Here is a 14,744-nt window from a genome sequence, read left to right on the forward strand (position 1 = left end):
CTCTCACCTACATGGTGTTGCTCAGCGGGGGGTCAGCCAGATACCAACAAATGAAAGTCATTTTGAAAGGCAAAAAGTAAATCACTGTTTACCTCGCATACCATCTGCCTTAAATACAATCTCATACAAGAGAAAAAAAATGTGTGGCAACTTATGACAAGCAGCTTAAAACTACACAAAACCATTTTTGGCACTTCCTACATCCACAAAAAGTAATTGTTTCACATAATCTATGGCTTGACAGAAGATTAATTTTTTCATAGCTTCTGTGCTGGCAGCCAGTGAACTCCTAATAGCAACTGAAGCCTCATGATGAGCTGGATTTGTGCAGGGAATACAAAAGCAGTAGCACCAAACTCAGAAGTTAAATTCAACAATACAAGGCTTCTCAACAGCCAGACCAACAGATTTCCTTGAACTTCACAGGATCTCTCAGCCTACAGTACAACGAGACCGTGGCTCAAATAGGCCAGATATCACAAGCCTGATAAAAACACATCCAATTATGGTTTTACCCCAACCACTATGTTAAAGATGAACCACATCATTTAAGATGAAAGCTACATGCTCTCATGCCTATCGCAGATCTTTCATATGCAGGCTGGTGGGTTGTTTTTTTGGGCTTGGGTTTTTATTCCTTAAGAAAAAACAGTAGCTGGAACATCTTCAAACAGCCCAGAGCAGTGCTACAAAGCTTCCATCATGTTGTGGTGAACGGAACACGCTCGGTTTCTACCTCACCTTCTTCTCCACCTCACATGCTCTAGCAAAAGGTAATCCCAACTGCTTTAACACCTTTGTCGTTTTCAGAGATGTGATGCCCACACCAGCTGTGTGCCTAAGAGCACACGGTACCACTGAAGCTGAAGTACCTTCTGGAATAAAGATTAGAAAGTTGGCAAGAGGTGTAAGCACACCATTCAGTGTCCTGGAGGGAAAGCTACCTGCCTGCAAGTTTTAAGATTAGCCTCAGTTTTTCTAATAGATAAGTGTTTACCTATTGCAGATTTTAAGGAGTATAAATAGAAGTGTTTTCCTTTTTGGTCATCCCCACAATGTTCATACTCCCCCCAACCCACCAAAGGTTAAGGTACAAAGGTTTAAATAGTTAAAATACTGTTCTCTAAAACACATTTATTCCAAAGACGTAAGAAATTCTAGATTCAATAACAGCAGTATATGAAGGATTAAGAGTGCAAAGAACATTTCTGCTTCAAATTAGAAGATAAGATTTTCTACAGTTACATGAAACTTAAGTCTTTAGGCTTTCTATTTCAGGCAAGCTGCAAATAGTTGCTGGCACAGACAGCATGCCAATAATAAATCCCTTTTTCAAAGAGTAGTTCTGAAGTGCCCACCATTAAGGCCTTGATTCTTTTTTAGAGGTGACACCTGCAGCTGCTACTGAAATCAAATGGAATTGCTTCTACTCAGCACTGCTAAAGCTAGTCTCTAAAACATAAGCAGATGATCTTCACTTAAAACGGAACATGGCAAAACCTGCAAGCTACTCTGCATTTGCATAACCCCAAACTGAAAGGATATTTTTATGTAATAAATCATTCCCTCAACATACTCTTCTCTGATCAAAAAGGTTTTAAGGCAAATACAATACTAAGCAGGTGAAAGCTTGTGATTCCATGACCTGCTTCTCCAAGACTGAGGACATACAGATTGAGAAAGTCCATGTTCTCCAATCCACTGCGTTGTCTGTCCCTGAACCACACAACAGGCAGGGAATGACTGTGTGTGTGTGCGCAAGGGCTGCAGGTGCTTCTGTAAACACAAGAAAGTTTGCCGTGCCAGTTACCAGGGCAGTCCCACATCTACCAACAAGCCAATCTGGCAGTCAATAACAAGCTCAGGGATAGAAAAGGAGTTGAATATTAAAAAGATTAGCGCTTTCAGCTCAGACTTCCACATGGGAAAAGAGATAGGCTGCTGGCAAATAAGACACCACACATTTATGCAGTCCATCAACATATACCACTACCTTCTACGTTATTTTTCCAAGCTGACTTCCTCTGCTAACAAGAGGTTATACAGCACATGAATTGCACACCATACCAGACAGATTTTTACATGTGGTATAAGGTGATGCTCTTGCTTATTTCCTGCCCTCAGGTATTCCTTAGGACTGGGTTCGCAGTTGCTGTATTTTTTTTAAGCTTCGGTAGAGCCAAGTACAATCATTTAGAGGCACACTGAGTATCACTTGATGCTTTACTTGTGGGCTTCTGATCTTCACGATGGAAGTGCCCATTATGTTTCACTGGTACAACTGCATACAAGAACCCTTTTGAATGCTCGTGATTTAGCTTTAACCTGCCTGATTTGAGCACATCTGACACAACAGATCACCATCCAAGGTGACAGAATGTACGTTTACCCTACTAGCGAGCAACCAGTAACCTAATCCAGAATGTTTTCATTATGAAGCCTCAAGATCCCGATCTTAAAAAGTGATGCCTGTGTTAAGACAGAAGGTAGACCAGTTGTAGCTCTACCAGCCAAACAAAAATAGCCTGACCATAGGAAGTGTGCAGTCTATCTAGTTCCCTGCAGGCTCCAAGGATCAAGGGAACTTACTTCAAGGCTAACTGCCTCTGAGGCCTAGCTGCTTCACAACATACACAAGTTTGCAAATTGGAACGATGGAGAGAACTTGATGCAGAGGACTATACTGAAGTAGATGCCATCTGAAAATACCAGAGCACTGCACCCATTAGGTAATAAAAGCTCTAAGGTCAAGTATTCCTGCTCAGGTCTTGGCAGGAGAGGGGGTATAGTTGCTTTCTAAGAAACCCAGCATTTACTGCTGCAGCCAAGTTATCCTTTCAACAGCTTTATGTCCTCGATGGTTCATATGCTGGTTTATGTTTTAGCTCAAGGCTGAACACTTCCAGGCATTTGGATGAGACTCCCACGTGGTCTGCATGCAGATAAAATTCACAGTCTGGATATTAAACGCACATAATTTCACTTATTTTCAACTACCTGAAAGTTAACAGTCCTTCTGAACTTGAGAGATAAGTACTATAACCACACTTTCAAAAGGGAAAGCTTGAGTTCCAAGAATATAAATACAACAAACAAGCTGCCTACGCTCTAGTGGGGAAGGCATGCTTACAGAGCAAGCAGCGAGGACCTCCTGAACATCAAGGAGCCCTTCCTCAGACACATACAAAGCCCAAAAGCTAAGCAGCCGATCAGCAGCAAGGAGAAGGAAGTGAAACTGATGGCTTTCCTCCTGGCCATTGAGGATTGACTTATTTCCAAGTCCCCGAACTCTGTAGTTCACCTGCAGAGTTCAGAGCACAGAGCACTCGTGCATACGCTGCACTGTCAGTCACACCAGAGCATCAGAGGGGCTGAGAGGAGATAATTATGTATGCTGTTATCTATGATTTCAACAGCCACGACTAGTCAGAACAATTCCTCTATATGACTAATTAACTGAAGTAATGAATGCCATACCAACACTTACAGTGCAGGAAAAGCTGCAAATTCCCTCAGGGAAGGAACAGGGTGGAGAGAAAAAAACCACACAAACTCTACTTCACGCCATCTTGCAAAGATTATGAAAAATTGTTCTGCATGATACATCCAGGAGAATGTCCTTACCTTTAAAAGGTCTTCAAAACCAGCATTCCAAGTAACCCCTCCCTTACCAAACCAAAAAGCTGAAATCCTGCTGCTATTCTGTTAACTACTGCTCTGTAAGCTTTCCCTGACTCAGACAGGACAAGGCACTTGAAGCCCCGGTGTCTGAACAGCTTTGTGCTAAAAAAAAAAAAAAAAATGCTTAGCAAGCCTAAGCTGTGCAAGTGACCAGAATTTATTCCTTAAAGCTACTTGGAACCTTCTTTTGTTTTAAAATTCACACAAACTGCAATTGCATCATCTGTTTGTTAACGACCTCAAAAGTGCATTAAGCTGCATGTTTTACAGCAGGAGGCAAAAGAAATGTGAGATAGGTGGGTGAGGAAGACAGCTGTATTGTTCTAGCTGTTCCTCAGCCTCTCCCACTGCCAGATTTCTGGGGATGATGTATCCCAAGGTAGCAATTTTAAGAACTTTCTGGCAATGTCCCAAGCTCCTCTTGCAAATCAGAGATCAGACTAATGATATTAAAGATGACAGGAAATCAGAATAAGCAGGATAACCTTCTCTGTACTAAACAGTAGAAGTCACTGAAGTCTGGTACTGCAGCTTTACAGAAGACAATAGTGTTCTTTAAGAGTAAAATCTTTCCTTTAACTGTAAACTTTCACTATGTCAAATTACAAAAAAAAAAAAAAAAAACCAAAAACAGTGTAACAAAAAGGCAAAAATACCTTTCATGACTATACTTGCATTACAGCTGCTGTCATCTTGAGGAACTGCAATATCAAGCAGATGTCAAAAAATCCTCCCTCAAGTGATTTATACTTATATACTTCATATATCAGTATCCTTGGAGCTATCATACAGATGAGTTTCAGTAAGAAATCCACACAGACTAATGCTGGCTTCCATCAGGACTGGATTTCCCAATCTTACAAATCCAGTCTAGAACCATCAGGAGTGCTTCCATGCACTAAAGCTAACTTGATTCACAAGTGCAAAGCCTGTGTCTATACTGTTGGTTTTTTTTCTTGTTTGGGTACAGAGATAAGAATAATCTTGAAATTGCCTCAGAAGTTGGAACTTCACCTGGGAACCAATCCACTTTAAAAAAAAAAAAGTTGTTAAAAGAGCACTGCCTTAATGCTTAACCTATTTGTGCAGTCTGTATGGCTTACGTACAGCTGTGACAGATGCTGTGCTCTCCATCCAAGCGAGCACCCATAATTAGAGATGAAACTACAACACAGAAGAGGGACTTCTTTCCCTAAGTGCATCTGCAGGCAGCAACACATAGACTGTTTTAAGACATACAACTACTACACAGCTTATTTTTAGCATCAACGGTGGGCAGGGAGAAGGTTCGCTAAACCTTCCAGAAATCAGCCAGCCACCCACCAGACTGCAGTGGCACTGTTTAAATAAACAACAGGCTGCTCTGCAACAGCTGCAAAGCAGCAGTGGAGCTATAGGCATCAAAGTCTTCAACTCCTGAACAAGGCTCAGGGTGCAACTACACGAGTAGTAACAGCAGACATGGTATCATACACTTAGAGACACAGCAGTGATCTACCTGTGAGATGTGGGGCGAGAACAGGTAGGCTTGTGCTCTCAGGACTAGAAGAGCACAGAACAACTGCATTCCACAGCAGCGAGGTAGGGATGTGCTTATCCCAACACAGAGCCAAACAAAGGCAGCTGGGCTTCAGGACCACAGGGATTACTCAGCCCTCCTCCTGTTTTCACACAGCAGAAACTGGCAAATTAGAAGTGTGACTTAAGCCACCTTTACTGCCTCGTGCAGATAAAGTCTAGGGTACTACTGTTACCGAAATCTCCTACTGAAGCCTGTGATTTCACAAAGCCTATCACAGACGGTCCACAAGAGGAAGAATACTCATTTTCCTCTCCATCTTCACTTCCGAGCACAGCTTCAAACGTCTGTACAGCACTGACTATACCCATTAACAGCACCCTAATTTCAACAGGCACTGAAACAAAGGTGCTCAGAGTGCCCAGCAATCAGAACACGAGCGACCAAGCAGAGACATTAATCATCTACCCACTTTTATTCAGCTTAACTCGAGCAAAGCCCCAGCATCCGAGGAGGGGCTCAGGTGCGCGAGCATCGGGTCCGCGACAGCACGGGAACTTCGGAGGGCCGCCGGGGAGCGTTTCCCTCAGCGCCAACGAGCTGCGCCCCTCCGCGCTCTCAGTGTTGGAGATGAGGACGCCGCGAGCCGCCGTGCGGGCTGTGCGCTGTGCCAGGGCTCCTCAGACACCGCTGCGCAGGTGACCGCCGCAGGTGCCGATCCGACCTCGCCGCCCACAGCTGTGCCACCGCACCGCCTCCGCAACGGGGAGGAGGGGAGAGGAGGCACGCGAGCGGCACCAGCGCCTCTCAAGCGGCCTCGGTTGCGCGCAGCCGAGCCGCGGGTCAGGTTTCAACGCCGGCCTTCGGATATCCTCCCCTGCTCACGTGCGGGGCGGCAGCTTCGGCCTCCGTCCCCACACAGGTGCGGGGCTGAGTGAGGGGCGCCGCCGTTGGGTGCGCGGAGGGAGGAGGGCGGCGCCCCTCCCACCCCCGCTTCAACGGTCGCCGCGGGGGCGCGCGCGCGCCGCCGCCACCGCTCCCCTCCTCCTCCTCCTCTCCCCCCCACCCCCCCCTCCTCAGGCGGCCCCGCCCGCGCCCCAGGAGGGGCGGCAGCTCGCGCCCTTCGCGAGCCGCGGCACGCGCCCCGCGCCGCGCCCCCACCTGCGCTGCGCGTTATGGCGCCCCCTGCTGGGAACAGCGCGCCCCGCCGCGCTCCGCGACTTCTCCGCATAATTAAATATTGAGAAATTAAAGCAAGGAGTTTAATCCTTTTTTTTTTTTTTTTCCTTTCATTTTTTTTTTGAAGCGTTTCCGCGCTACGGCGGCCCTGAGCAACACCCGCCGCACGCTGCGAGCTCCGGCAAGCGCGCAGCCCCGCGACCGCTCTCCGTGCACCGCGACTTGTTGCACGGCCCCCGCCCGCCTCGCGATTAAAGAAACGCGATTAAAAGAAACGACAAAACAAAAACAGCAGAATGAAAAATAACGCCGGCGAACAGCAGAGCCGGAGGGCACCTACCGGCCAGGCGTACTGGAACGGGATGACGATCCGCCCCGTCTCGGGGCTCCTGCCGCGGGGATGGTATTTGTCGCCGTTCAGATAGAAAATATTCCCTCCGAGTACCGGGGTGGAGCCGGAGCCGTAGCTGCAGGGTCCCCCCATGGAGATCTTGGCCTGGTACTCCTTGAGGCACACCTTCACATACGTGTCGCACTCGTCCCGGCCGCAGTCCCGCTCCGGGGGGCTCTGCTCGCCGTCGCAGCATTCCCCGTTGAACAGCTCCCCATTGACATTCCGCACCGAGTTAAGCTGCAGCTCGAAATAGCCCGTGCCGCGGGACACCTAAAAATAAAAGAGCCGAAGGGAGAACGGGGCTCGGCAGCGCAGCGCCGGGGCGAAGGCGTGGGGTTGTGGGCTGCAGGTCGGGGAGGGGGGAGGGGGAGAGGTTGGAAAAACGGGGCAGAGCCCCCCTACCTGCACGCGGGCGGCCAAGAACAGCAGCAGCAGCAGCGCGGGGCCGAGGGGGGCCGGGTGCCGCATGGCTGCAGCTCCGCGCGGCCGCCTCAGAGCAGCCCGCCGAGCCCGCAGCTGGCGGCATGGGCGGCGGGGGGGCCGCAGGGCATGGGCTGCCGGCGGGGCCGCCCGGAGCGCTCCTCCGCCGCCGCTCCCCTCCCGCGGGCTCCGCTCGCCCTCTATGCGCCTCGGCTCCGCGGACGGCCAACAAGTAGGTGCCGGAGTGACAGCTTCATTACCCATTCGCCGCCGCGGCCGCTGCCTTCATATTAATGAGGGGGACGGCCCGGCCCCGCGGCACGGCGGGTGGGGCCAGCTCCGGGCCCGCGGCGGCTCTTAAAGGGAGGGACAGCGGGGAGGGCGGGGGGGGGGCGCGATAGACGGGACTCCTCCCGTTGTGCGCCGTGGTCTGCTTCTGTCCCGCCAGCTGCGTGCGGAGCCGTGGGGCTGCACGCACGATGCGAGCACCCGCACTCCCGTGCAAGCAGGTGGGGGCTGTGGAGGAGTAGGCAGGGTGCTCCACGCTCGTGTACGGTGAAAGCGTGGCCGTGGAGGAGCGTGCGCGGCGCAAGCTGCAACGCTTACACGCACCCCACCTGCCTGCATAGCCGTGGAGAACATGAAGGAGTCCTTTGTGCATCCCGCATGGGATACGTCAGGTCCGTGTGCTGATGTTTGTGTGCAAACAGCTGGGTGGCCCTGCATGGCTGTGAGAGAGCACCGAGGGTGGATGTGCCTTTGGACATAGGAGAACACGTGGGAAATGTGTGCCCACACTCATGTAGGAGTGCCTAGGGTGCACGCACACGTACTGATGGTGGAGTGCTTGGGGCGGGTGGGTGCACACGCACAACTGCAGGAGCTTGGGCATAACTGCAGAAGACTGCACAGAGTGGGATCACCCGCAGCTATGGAGGCATACAGATGCTGTGTGCACATGGAATGAGATTGGTGACAGCAGTGGAGCGGTGCATGGGGTGGGAGCACCCTGGCTGTGCTGTAGCACTCACACTCATGTCAAGCCTTTGGGCTGCTAGAAGCCTTGAATTCACTGGGAGCATTACAACACACGGTGTGGGAGCAGATGGCTGATGCTGGGCTCCTGCCCTTCTCCAGCGGTGGCTGAGGCACTCACTGAGCACGCAGAGATTTCCCCTCTGCTTTAAGCGCCCTGTGACTCTGATCCCTGCTGACAACTATGAAAGCTGTGCATCCAGACAACTGCACGCTGCAGATACGCTCCTAAAGCCCAGTTCTATGCTGAAGACCTCACTTTCCCTTCTGCTTCTCTCCCTCCCCCTTCCCCATTTTAACTCCGGAGCACCGCTCATACGCCAGAGTGGACAATTGCAGAACAAACAGCTCTGAAATCAAAACGCTGTCGTGTTCCCCTGCTCCCAAACCTTTCACAGACCCCCCTGCCCATTGAGCTCCTGTCCCTTCAGCAGCCAGCCGGCACGCTGCTGCTCCGCTATTCAAGGCCAGCGTGCAGCTGCAGCCCTCGGCCGGGCTGACACAGCAGCAGCTGCTCGCTGCATGCCAGCTGGCAAGCCACGAGCCCCAATCCTCTTGTTCGCCTGCTCCCCTCGCCTTTCTGCTCCCCACCTACGGACCTGATTCTCCTTTCCCACTCATGGCTCAGTGCGCTGCTGCTGGTTGCTCTCACCCCCGTCCTGAGCCCACCCCGCTGCCTCCCGCGCTCACCTCGTCTGCTCCCCAGCAGCAGCCCCGACTTTCCCTCTTATCCCTCCTGAACTCAAACAGGAGCTCTCTGAAGTGGAGCAGCAAATATTGCTTTTATGTCGTGCGTCCTCTCTTTGAAACTACATTCTGGTGAAGATTCCGCCTTGGGATAACCGCCTGTAGAAGGAGGCGGGGGGGGGGGGGGGGGGGTAGGGGGGGGGGGACATGTAGGGTTTGATGGGATGTTTCCAAGTTGCCACCTTTTGCTGATCAGCTCTGCTGGGCCCAAAGCCCTGCCCATAGCACCGCTGCCAAGTGGACAGGCGGATGCCATGTGGCTTTTAATTACTTTGTTCTGGTGAGTGAAGGGAAGGAGGTCCTTAGGCTTGCTTTCTGCCTAATGGTTATTTTGCCGTGGATGACAGCCAAACTATTTTGCAAGACAGGTATTTTGTTTGCGTGTATCATCATAAACAAACGCAAAACCTCATCATCTGCACTTGGCATTACGCGGTCAATCTACCTCTGGAGGAAGACATATTTTTATCACCATGCTGAGCAAATGCAATACAGAAGAAAGATGATCCAGGAGTTACAGCAGATGCTCGGGCTCCGCAGACCCAGCTCGGTTACCTGCTGCATCGCACGATTGCTTTGTTACCTCGAGCACACTGCGTGGTCTTTTTGTGCTTTGCTTTTGCCTTTGTAAATATTCTACGGTGCTCAAAAACTCCGGTGCCATTTAAAATGCCTTTTCTTGCTGTAACCTGATTTCACAGGAGCAGGGAGCTGCTATTTCCAGGCATTCTCTTTTTCTGTTTAGGGAAATGTTCATTCTTTTTGGTGCTGCAGCCCCATTTTCAGCCTGTTCTCTCACAAAGCTTATTAACATTGACAGAGAATCATAGAAAACCCAAGTTGGAAGGGACTCATAAGGACCATCGAGTCCAACTCCATTGTTCAAGTGCTGTGGACTTTCACTCTTCTGCAGGCACACAAAGCTGCTTCATTGTAGTTACGCACAGAGATGATTTGAAGGAAAAACAGCAAAAATATTTCTCATTATATGAACTTTGAGCTTTCGGATGAGTCCAGGTGCTGGACCATGAGGTGAATTGGGAAGGAGCTGGGTGATCCATCCTTTGCACCACACCTGGGGCAGCATCCCACCTGTGTGTTCCTCTGTGCAGGTCAGCACAATTTCCCCGTGTCCAGCATAAGTTTGAGGCACTTTTCTTTCTCCCTTCCCACGAAAACGAGGGTTATTGAGCTCAAAAACCTATAGATCCTCACATTGCTCTGTTCCTCCTTTAGACTGCAAGTGGGAACCAGTGGGTAGCAGCCAGCCCGCAGCAGGCAGCTGGAGCTCAGTGATCTTTAAGGTCCCTTTCAACGTAAGCCATTCTGTGATTAGGGGCTCTGCAGGGGGAAAAAGTTGAAGAAGGGCTGAGGAAGCTCATGCCTGACTTTAAGCTTGAGCCTGCAGTTCTTCACCAGGGGCATGGCTGAAGAACATCGGTCCCAAAGGTCGGGGAGGACCCGCTCACCATGGCCCCAGGCAGGGTGGGATTCCTGCACCCCTTACCTCCTCATCCCAGCTCTCTGGGACAGGATTTTGGCTTTCGCGCTCTGTTAAGTTTATGCCTGTATGCAAATCCTTTGCAAGTATGCTCATTAAATCATTTGCATAAAATCTCCCCGGAGGATAGTAGGAGCTAGGAAGGGGAAGGGTTTCTCCACTCGCCTTTGAGACTTCAGAGGTACAGGGACGTAGTTTGTCAGCATGTGCGTGGATGTGGACATTTACCTCATTTATCCAGGCCAGAATGCATCCGCTTGGGAAACTTAAAGGCAAGAAGATCATTTTGGATTGTCTCCATCTGAAACTTGGCAGGGTAGGAGTTAACCCTCCCTTTCTGGCCGGAGAGGCTACAGCTGCCTGTCCTGAGAGCAAGGCATTGCAGGACAGAACCAGCTGTGAAGAATTAATTTCTCTCTTTCCTCCTTTGTGTGGAGGGCTGGGGCTAATGGTACAAATGGAGAGAGCTTCTGAGGAAGGAAGGTAGAGGGTAACTAGAGGAAGATTTCTCTCTCTTTTTGCGGAACTTGGCTGAGTGAGGTATTTTGAGCTTTGCTGTGGACTTGGCAGGGCAAAGATGTGTCTTCTCCTTTGACTGAAGAGAGTCCTGCTGGATTTGGATGGTTCATATATTGTGTTTAACCTGTGCGTTCACGCATATGCATGCTCTTCATGGAAGTAAGCAGGCTTGAACTGCAAGGACATTGTCATAAGTCACCTTCCAATGGAGACCTGCAATTATCCTTAGGTTAAGCTGCTTGCACAGTCCAAGAGAAGACGAGCTGGAGAAGGCACAAGGTGCTGCTTGCATCTGTCTGCCTTCCAGGCTCCAGCTTTGCAGACAAAGCTATGCCTGACGGAAGCTGTGCCAGAAAGGAGCTGAGGTCTTGGCAGCACCCTTTCCTATCTCCAGCTCTGGGCTGGCACTGGTTTCTGAGGGCTTTGAGGAGCAAAAGGAAGGTGCTTCCCAACATCTCAGCCTTGCTGCCTGGCCAGCTTTCTGCTCTGGAGCCTGGTCTTCTGCCAGCAAAAGCATATGTGATATCTGGCCCCTGAAGCTGGTTGGTTTCACTCTATAGAGATTGGTTCTGAAGGCCAGCAATATTAATGAAATGGGAGAAATGTAGCAAAGGCACAGACTTGCTGAGTTACTCCCAGCTGATCACTTCCCACATTTCAGAGCCCTGCTCAAAGGTTTTGAGATGTGGGTGGGCATGAGCTGTTAACAGGTCACCAGGGAAAAAGTGCAGAAAGCCAGTTCAGCTGATCTGAGGCTCAGTGTGCTCCTGCTCTTCTAGTCCTTGTCTTTGTGGATTCTCAGGAAAATGGTTAAGTTTGAGACTTCTCAGATAGGCTGAGCCGTGCTGTACCCACAGCTGGCCTTCACTCTCAAAGTTCATTGCAGTCATCCTCAAAAAAAGCCAGAAATCTCTACCTATGGCTTTTCTGGTGTGTGAATCACAGAAAAGAAGGTCAGAAGGGATATCCAGAGATTATCTAGTTTATCCCATTCCACAGAGCAGAACAAACAGTGCCTGCTTCTTGCATAACAGATGGGTATCCGACCTTTTCTTAAAAGCATCCCCAGACAGAAATTCTCAGCTGAGATCACTTGTTCTAGCAGTTAACCATCAGGACATGCATGGTGCTGTATGTACTGCTGCTCTTTGATCCCACTTCTTGACCTATTTGCAATGGATACAGAGCACATCATGTTCCCTTCCTATCTACCGCTGCTCTTCATGTAGTTGAAGACCACTACTGTGCCTTCTCCTGATGCCTCATGTTTGCACTGAAAAAGATTTTTTTTTGGTCTTATGATGGTAGATCATATTTTCTACACCCTTGATTGTTCCTATGGCCCTGCTTTGGTCTATTCACAATCGTTCCTCAATTTCCTTAAATCCAATGTGCAGAGTTCCATAAGACCTCAGTAGTGCTGAGTAAGGTAAAAGAAATATGTCAATACTGGCAATGTGAGCAAGCACAGTGCTTGCTTCAGTGTATTTTTTTAGAGGAAGGGAGGACTTGGGTTTGTTTGTTTGTTTGTTTGTTTTGGCATGATATTATTGTAGGATCGTAGAATCATTTGAGTTGGAAGGGACCTTAAAAGTTCATCTAATCCAAATACTGCTGAAGTCCAGTACAGTTGATTTCAGTTTGGTTTGCCATCCTCTAAAGAGGTTTTTCAGATCTTCAGATTATGTCTTCTAGTTATGATAATAAAATATGAGTGTCAAAGTCATAGAATCATAGAATGATCCAGTAAAGGATGGGTTTATTGCATCTGCAAGTTCTTGCATACCCTGCTGCCCCAGTGGAAAAAAAATAATAAAAAATGCTGTTGAGTTCACAAATCTTTGCTGTTACCCCCTTGTTATTTTCCAGACATTTGTAGAATATTTATTTTTCCAGTTTTCTCTGGGATTTCAAATCAAGCTGTCTTGAGCATCATTCTTCAGCTCCTTCCTTTTTAAAAGGGTTTGCATCTCCCTTTTCTGGTCTTCTGGTACTGTGGTGGTTCTCTGAGGTCTCATAGAGCTGCTAACTATCATGAGATTGTTTCAACAGGCAGTACAAGAGTATAATATTTAATCTGAATAAATACTCCTCACTTCTTTCTAGACTGAGTTCTTTCCCTGCTATCATTCAGCACTAACTGTGGTAACCATTTTGCCACAAGGGATCATTGTACTGAAATCTGAAGCAGGTAAAAACTTCCACTGTCTTTACACCATTCACTACCACCTCTCCTTCCCTTTTGGGTAGTTCTTCCCACCACCTTCATGTCACTGCTAATGTGTTTGAAGTTTTCTTGATGTCCATTGATCCTGCTGGTTGATTCTCTGTTTCTCTCTTGACTTTCCTGACTTGGTCCCACACCTTCGGGCTGTGCATTTACATTCAGTGGCATGTGAATCTAGTTTCTGTTTTCCGAAGACACTATTTCATGTGTTAGTGATCAGTGAAGTGGTGATGATTTAAGCACATCATCTTGTGACAGTTGCTTTTCCTCCTCTGCTGGGATTGTTTGAATTGATGTCCTTACCACCATTGTTTCTTTAAGCTGCTGCCAACTTTCCTGAATTCCCTTTTCTCTGTGACTTGTTTCTCATGATTATCAGTTCTATGAGGTTTTTGAAATATGCTTTCTGGAAGTCCATTGTGTTTATTTTGCTGTTCTCCTTCCTTCCTTTCTGACAACTCGTGAACTCTGTTGTTTCATGGCCGTTCTCACCCAAGCTGCATTCCTCTTGCATGTTATAAGTGGCTCATTCTCGTTGGTTACAGTCAAATTCAATTCTCATTTTGATTATGTATCAAGATTTTAATCTCTTCTACTGAATTCCTTATCCGGTGTGTGTTATTTCATCAGGTGATCCACTGTCCTCTTCAGCATCCCTCCAATGATTATCCTATGAGTAATGGTATTTCCCCTAGTTTACATGCCTCTACCCAAGCGTTTGATGCTTGTATTTACCTGTTTGCATTTGAAACCAGTCCTTGCAGATCCTAACTGCATTAATTTGTATCCCAGAGATGCTCTTACTGCTTTATGCATTGAAGGCTAGCTCTGATCACCAGTCCTTTTTCTTGGGATACTCACCCAAGTCAAAACCTTCCTGATGATACCATCTGCCCAGCCATGCATTCATTCCCAGGAAAAAAAGTATGAAGTAACTGATGCCACTCATGACCAAAGTGACCAGTGCCTAATTCACTGAAAGAATTTTCCCTTCCTGCTTCCTGTCCAGAACTGGTCTGACTGATGCTAAGAAAACCCACTCTGGGTATCTTGGTTCTAGCCAACGGCCAATACAATGCTAATTCCCAAGGGAAATTCTTAGGGAAATTATCCAAGATGCAGCTAGAAGTTTGCCTTCTTGAAACTCAGTTTGGGTTCAGACTAAGCCACTGACATCGATGTTATCTTGGATAATCTGCTGTCAGAGGACGGAGACCTGGCATCCATCTCCTGAACCAAAACACTTACAACCCTTCCATAATGTGTCTCTATTAATGCCTGGATCTTGGTCTTTGGCCTTTCTTTCAGCTGGTGCTTCCCAGTGCTGTCTGTAAGGAGGTGCTCACAAGCTCAGCAGATGCTCTTGCTTGCAGAAGACAGCTCAATTCATTTGAAAGAAGAGACTCGGGGCCAGGGCCAGGGCCATGCCGTCCATTGCGCTGGATCAGAGTCCACAGTCACAATTCATCTGTTTATGCCCTGATTAGCCATTAAAATAAAAATTTTATCACCCCTAGTTAAA

At 48.5% G+C, this 14,744-nt stretch overlaps 1 protein-coding gene across 1 annotated transcript in view; it reads right to left on the bottom strand.

Moving 5' to 3' along the window:
* The window catches only part of JAG2 (jagged canonical Notch ligand 2), a 60,083-nt gene extending 52,626 nt beyond the window's left edge, over positions 1 to 7,457 (bottom strand). Inside the window, exons 1-2 of the mRNA XM_042867190.1 lie at positions 7,176 to 7,457; positions 6,720 to 7,043 (exon numbers count right to left, since the gene is read on the bottom strand). Coding sequence (XP_042723124.1) covers positions 6,720 to 7,043; positions 7,176 to 7,457 — 606 coding nt within the window. The remainder of the gene's footprint in view (positions 1 to 6,719; positions 7,044 to 7,175) is intronic.
* Positions 7,458 to 14,744: the final 7,287 nt, after the last annotated feature.

The sequence above is a fragment of the Lagopus leucura genome, unplaced genomic scaffold, assembly GCF_019238085.1.
Source record: "Lagopus leucura isolate 7727_CA_CO unplaced genomic scaffold, USGS_WTPT01 Super-Scaffold_1, whole genome shotgun sequence".
NCBI classification, from domain to species: domain Eukaryota; kingdom Metazoa; phylum Chordata; class Aves; order Galliformes; family Phasianidae; genus Lagopus; species Lagopus leucura.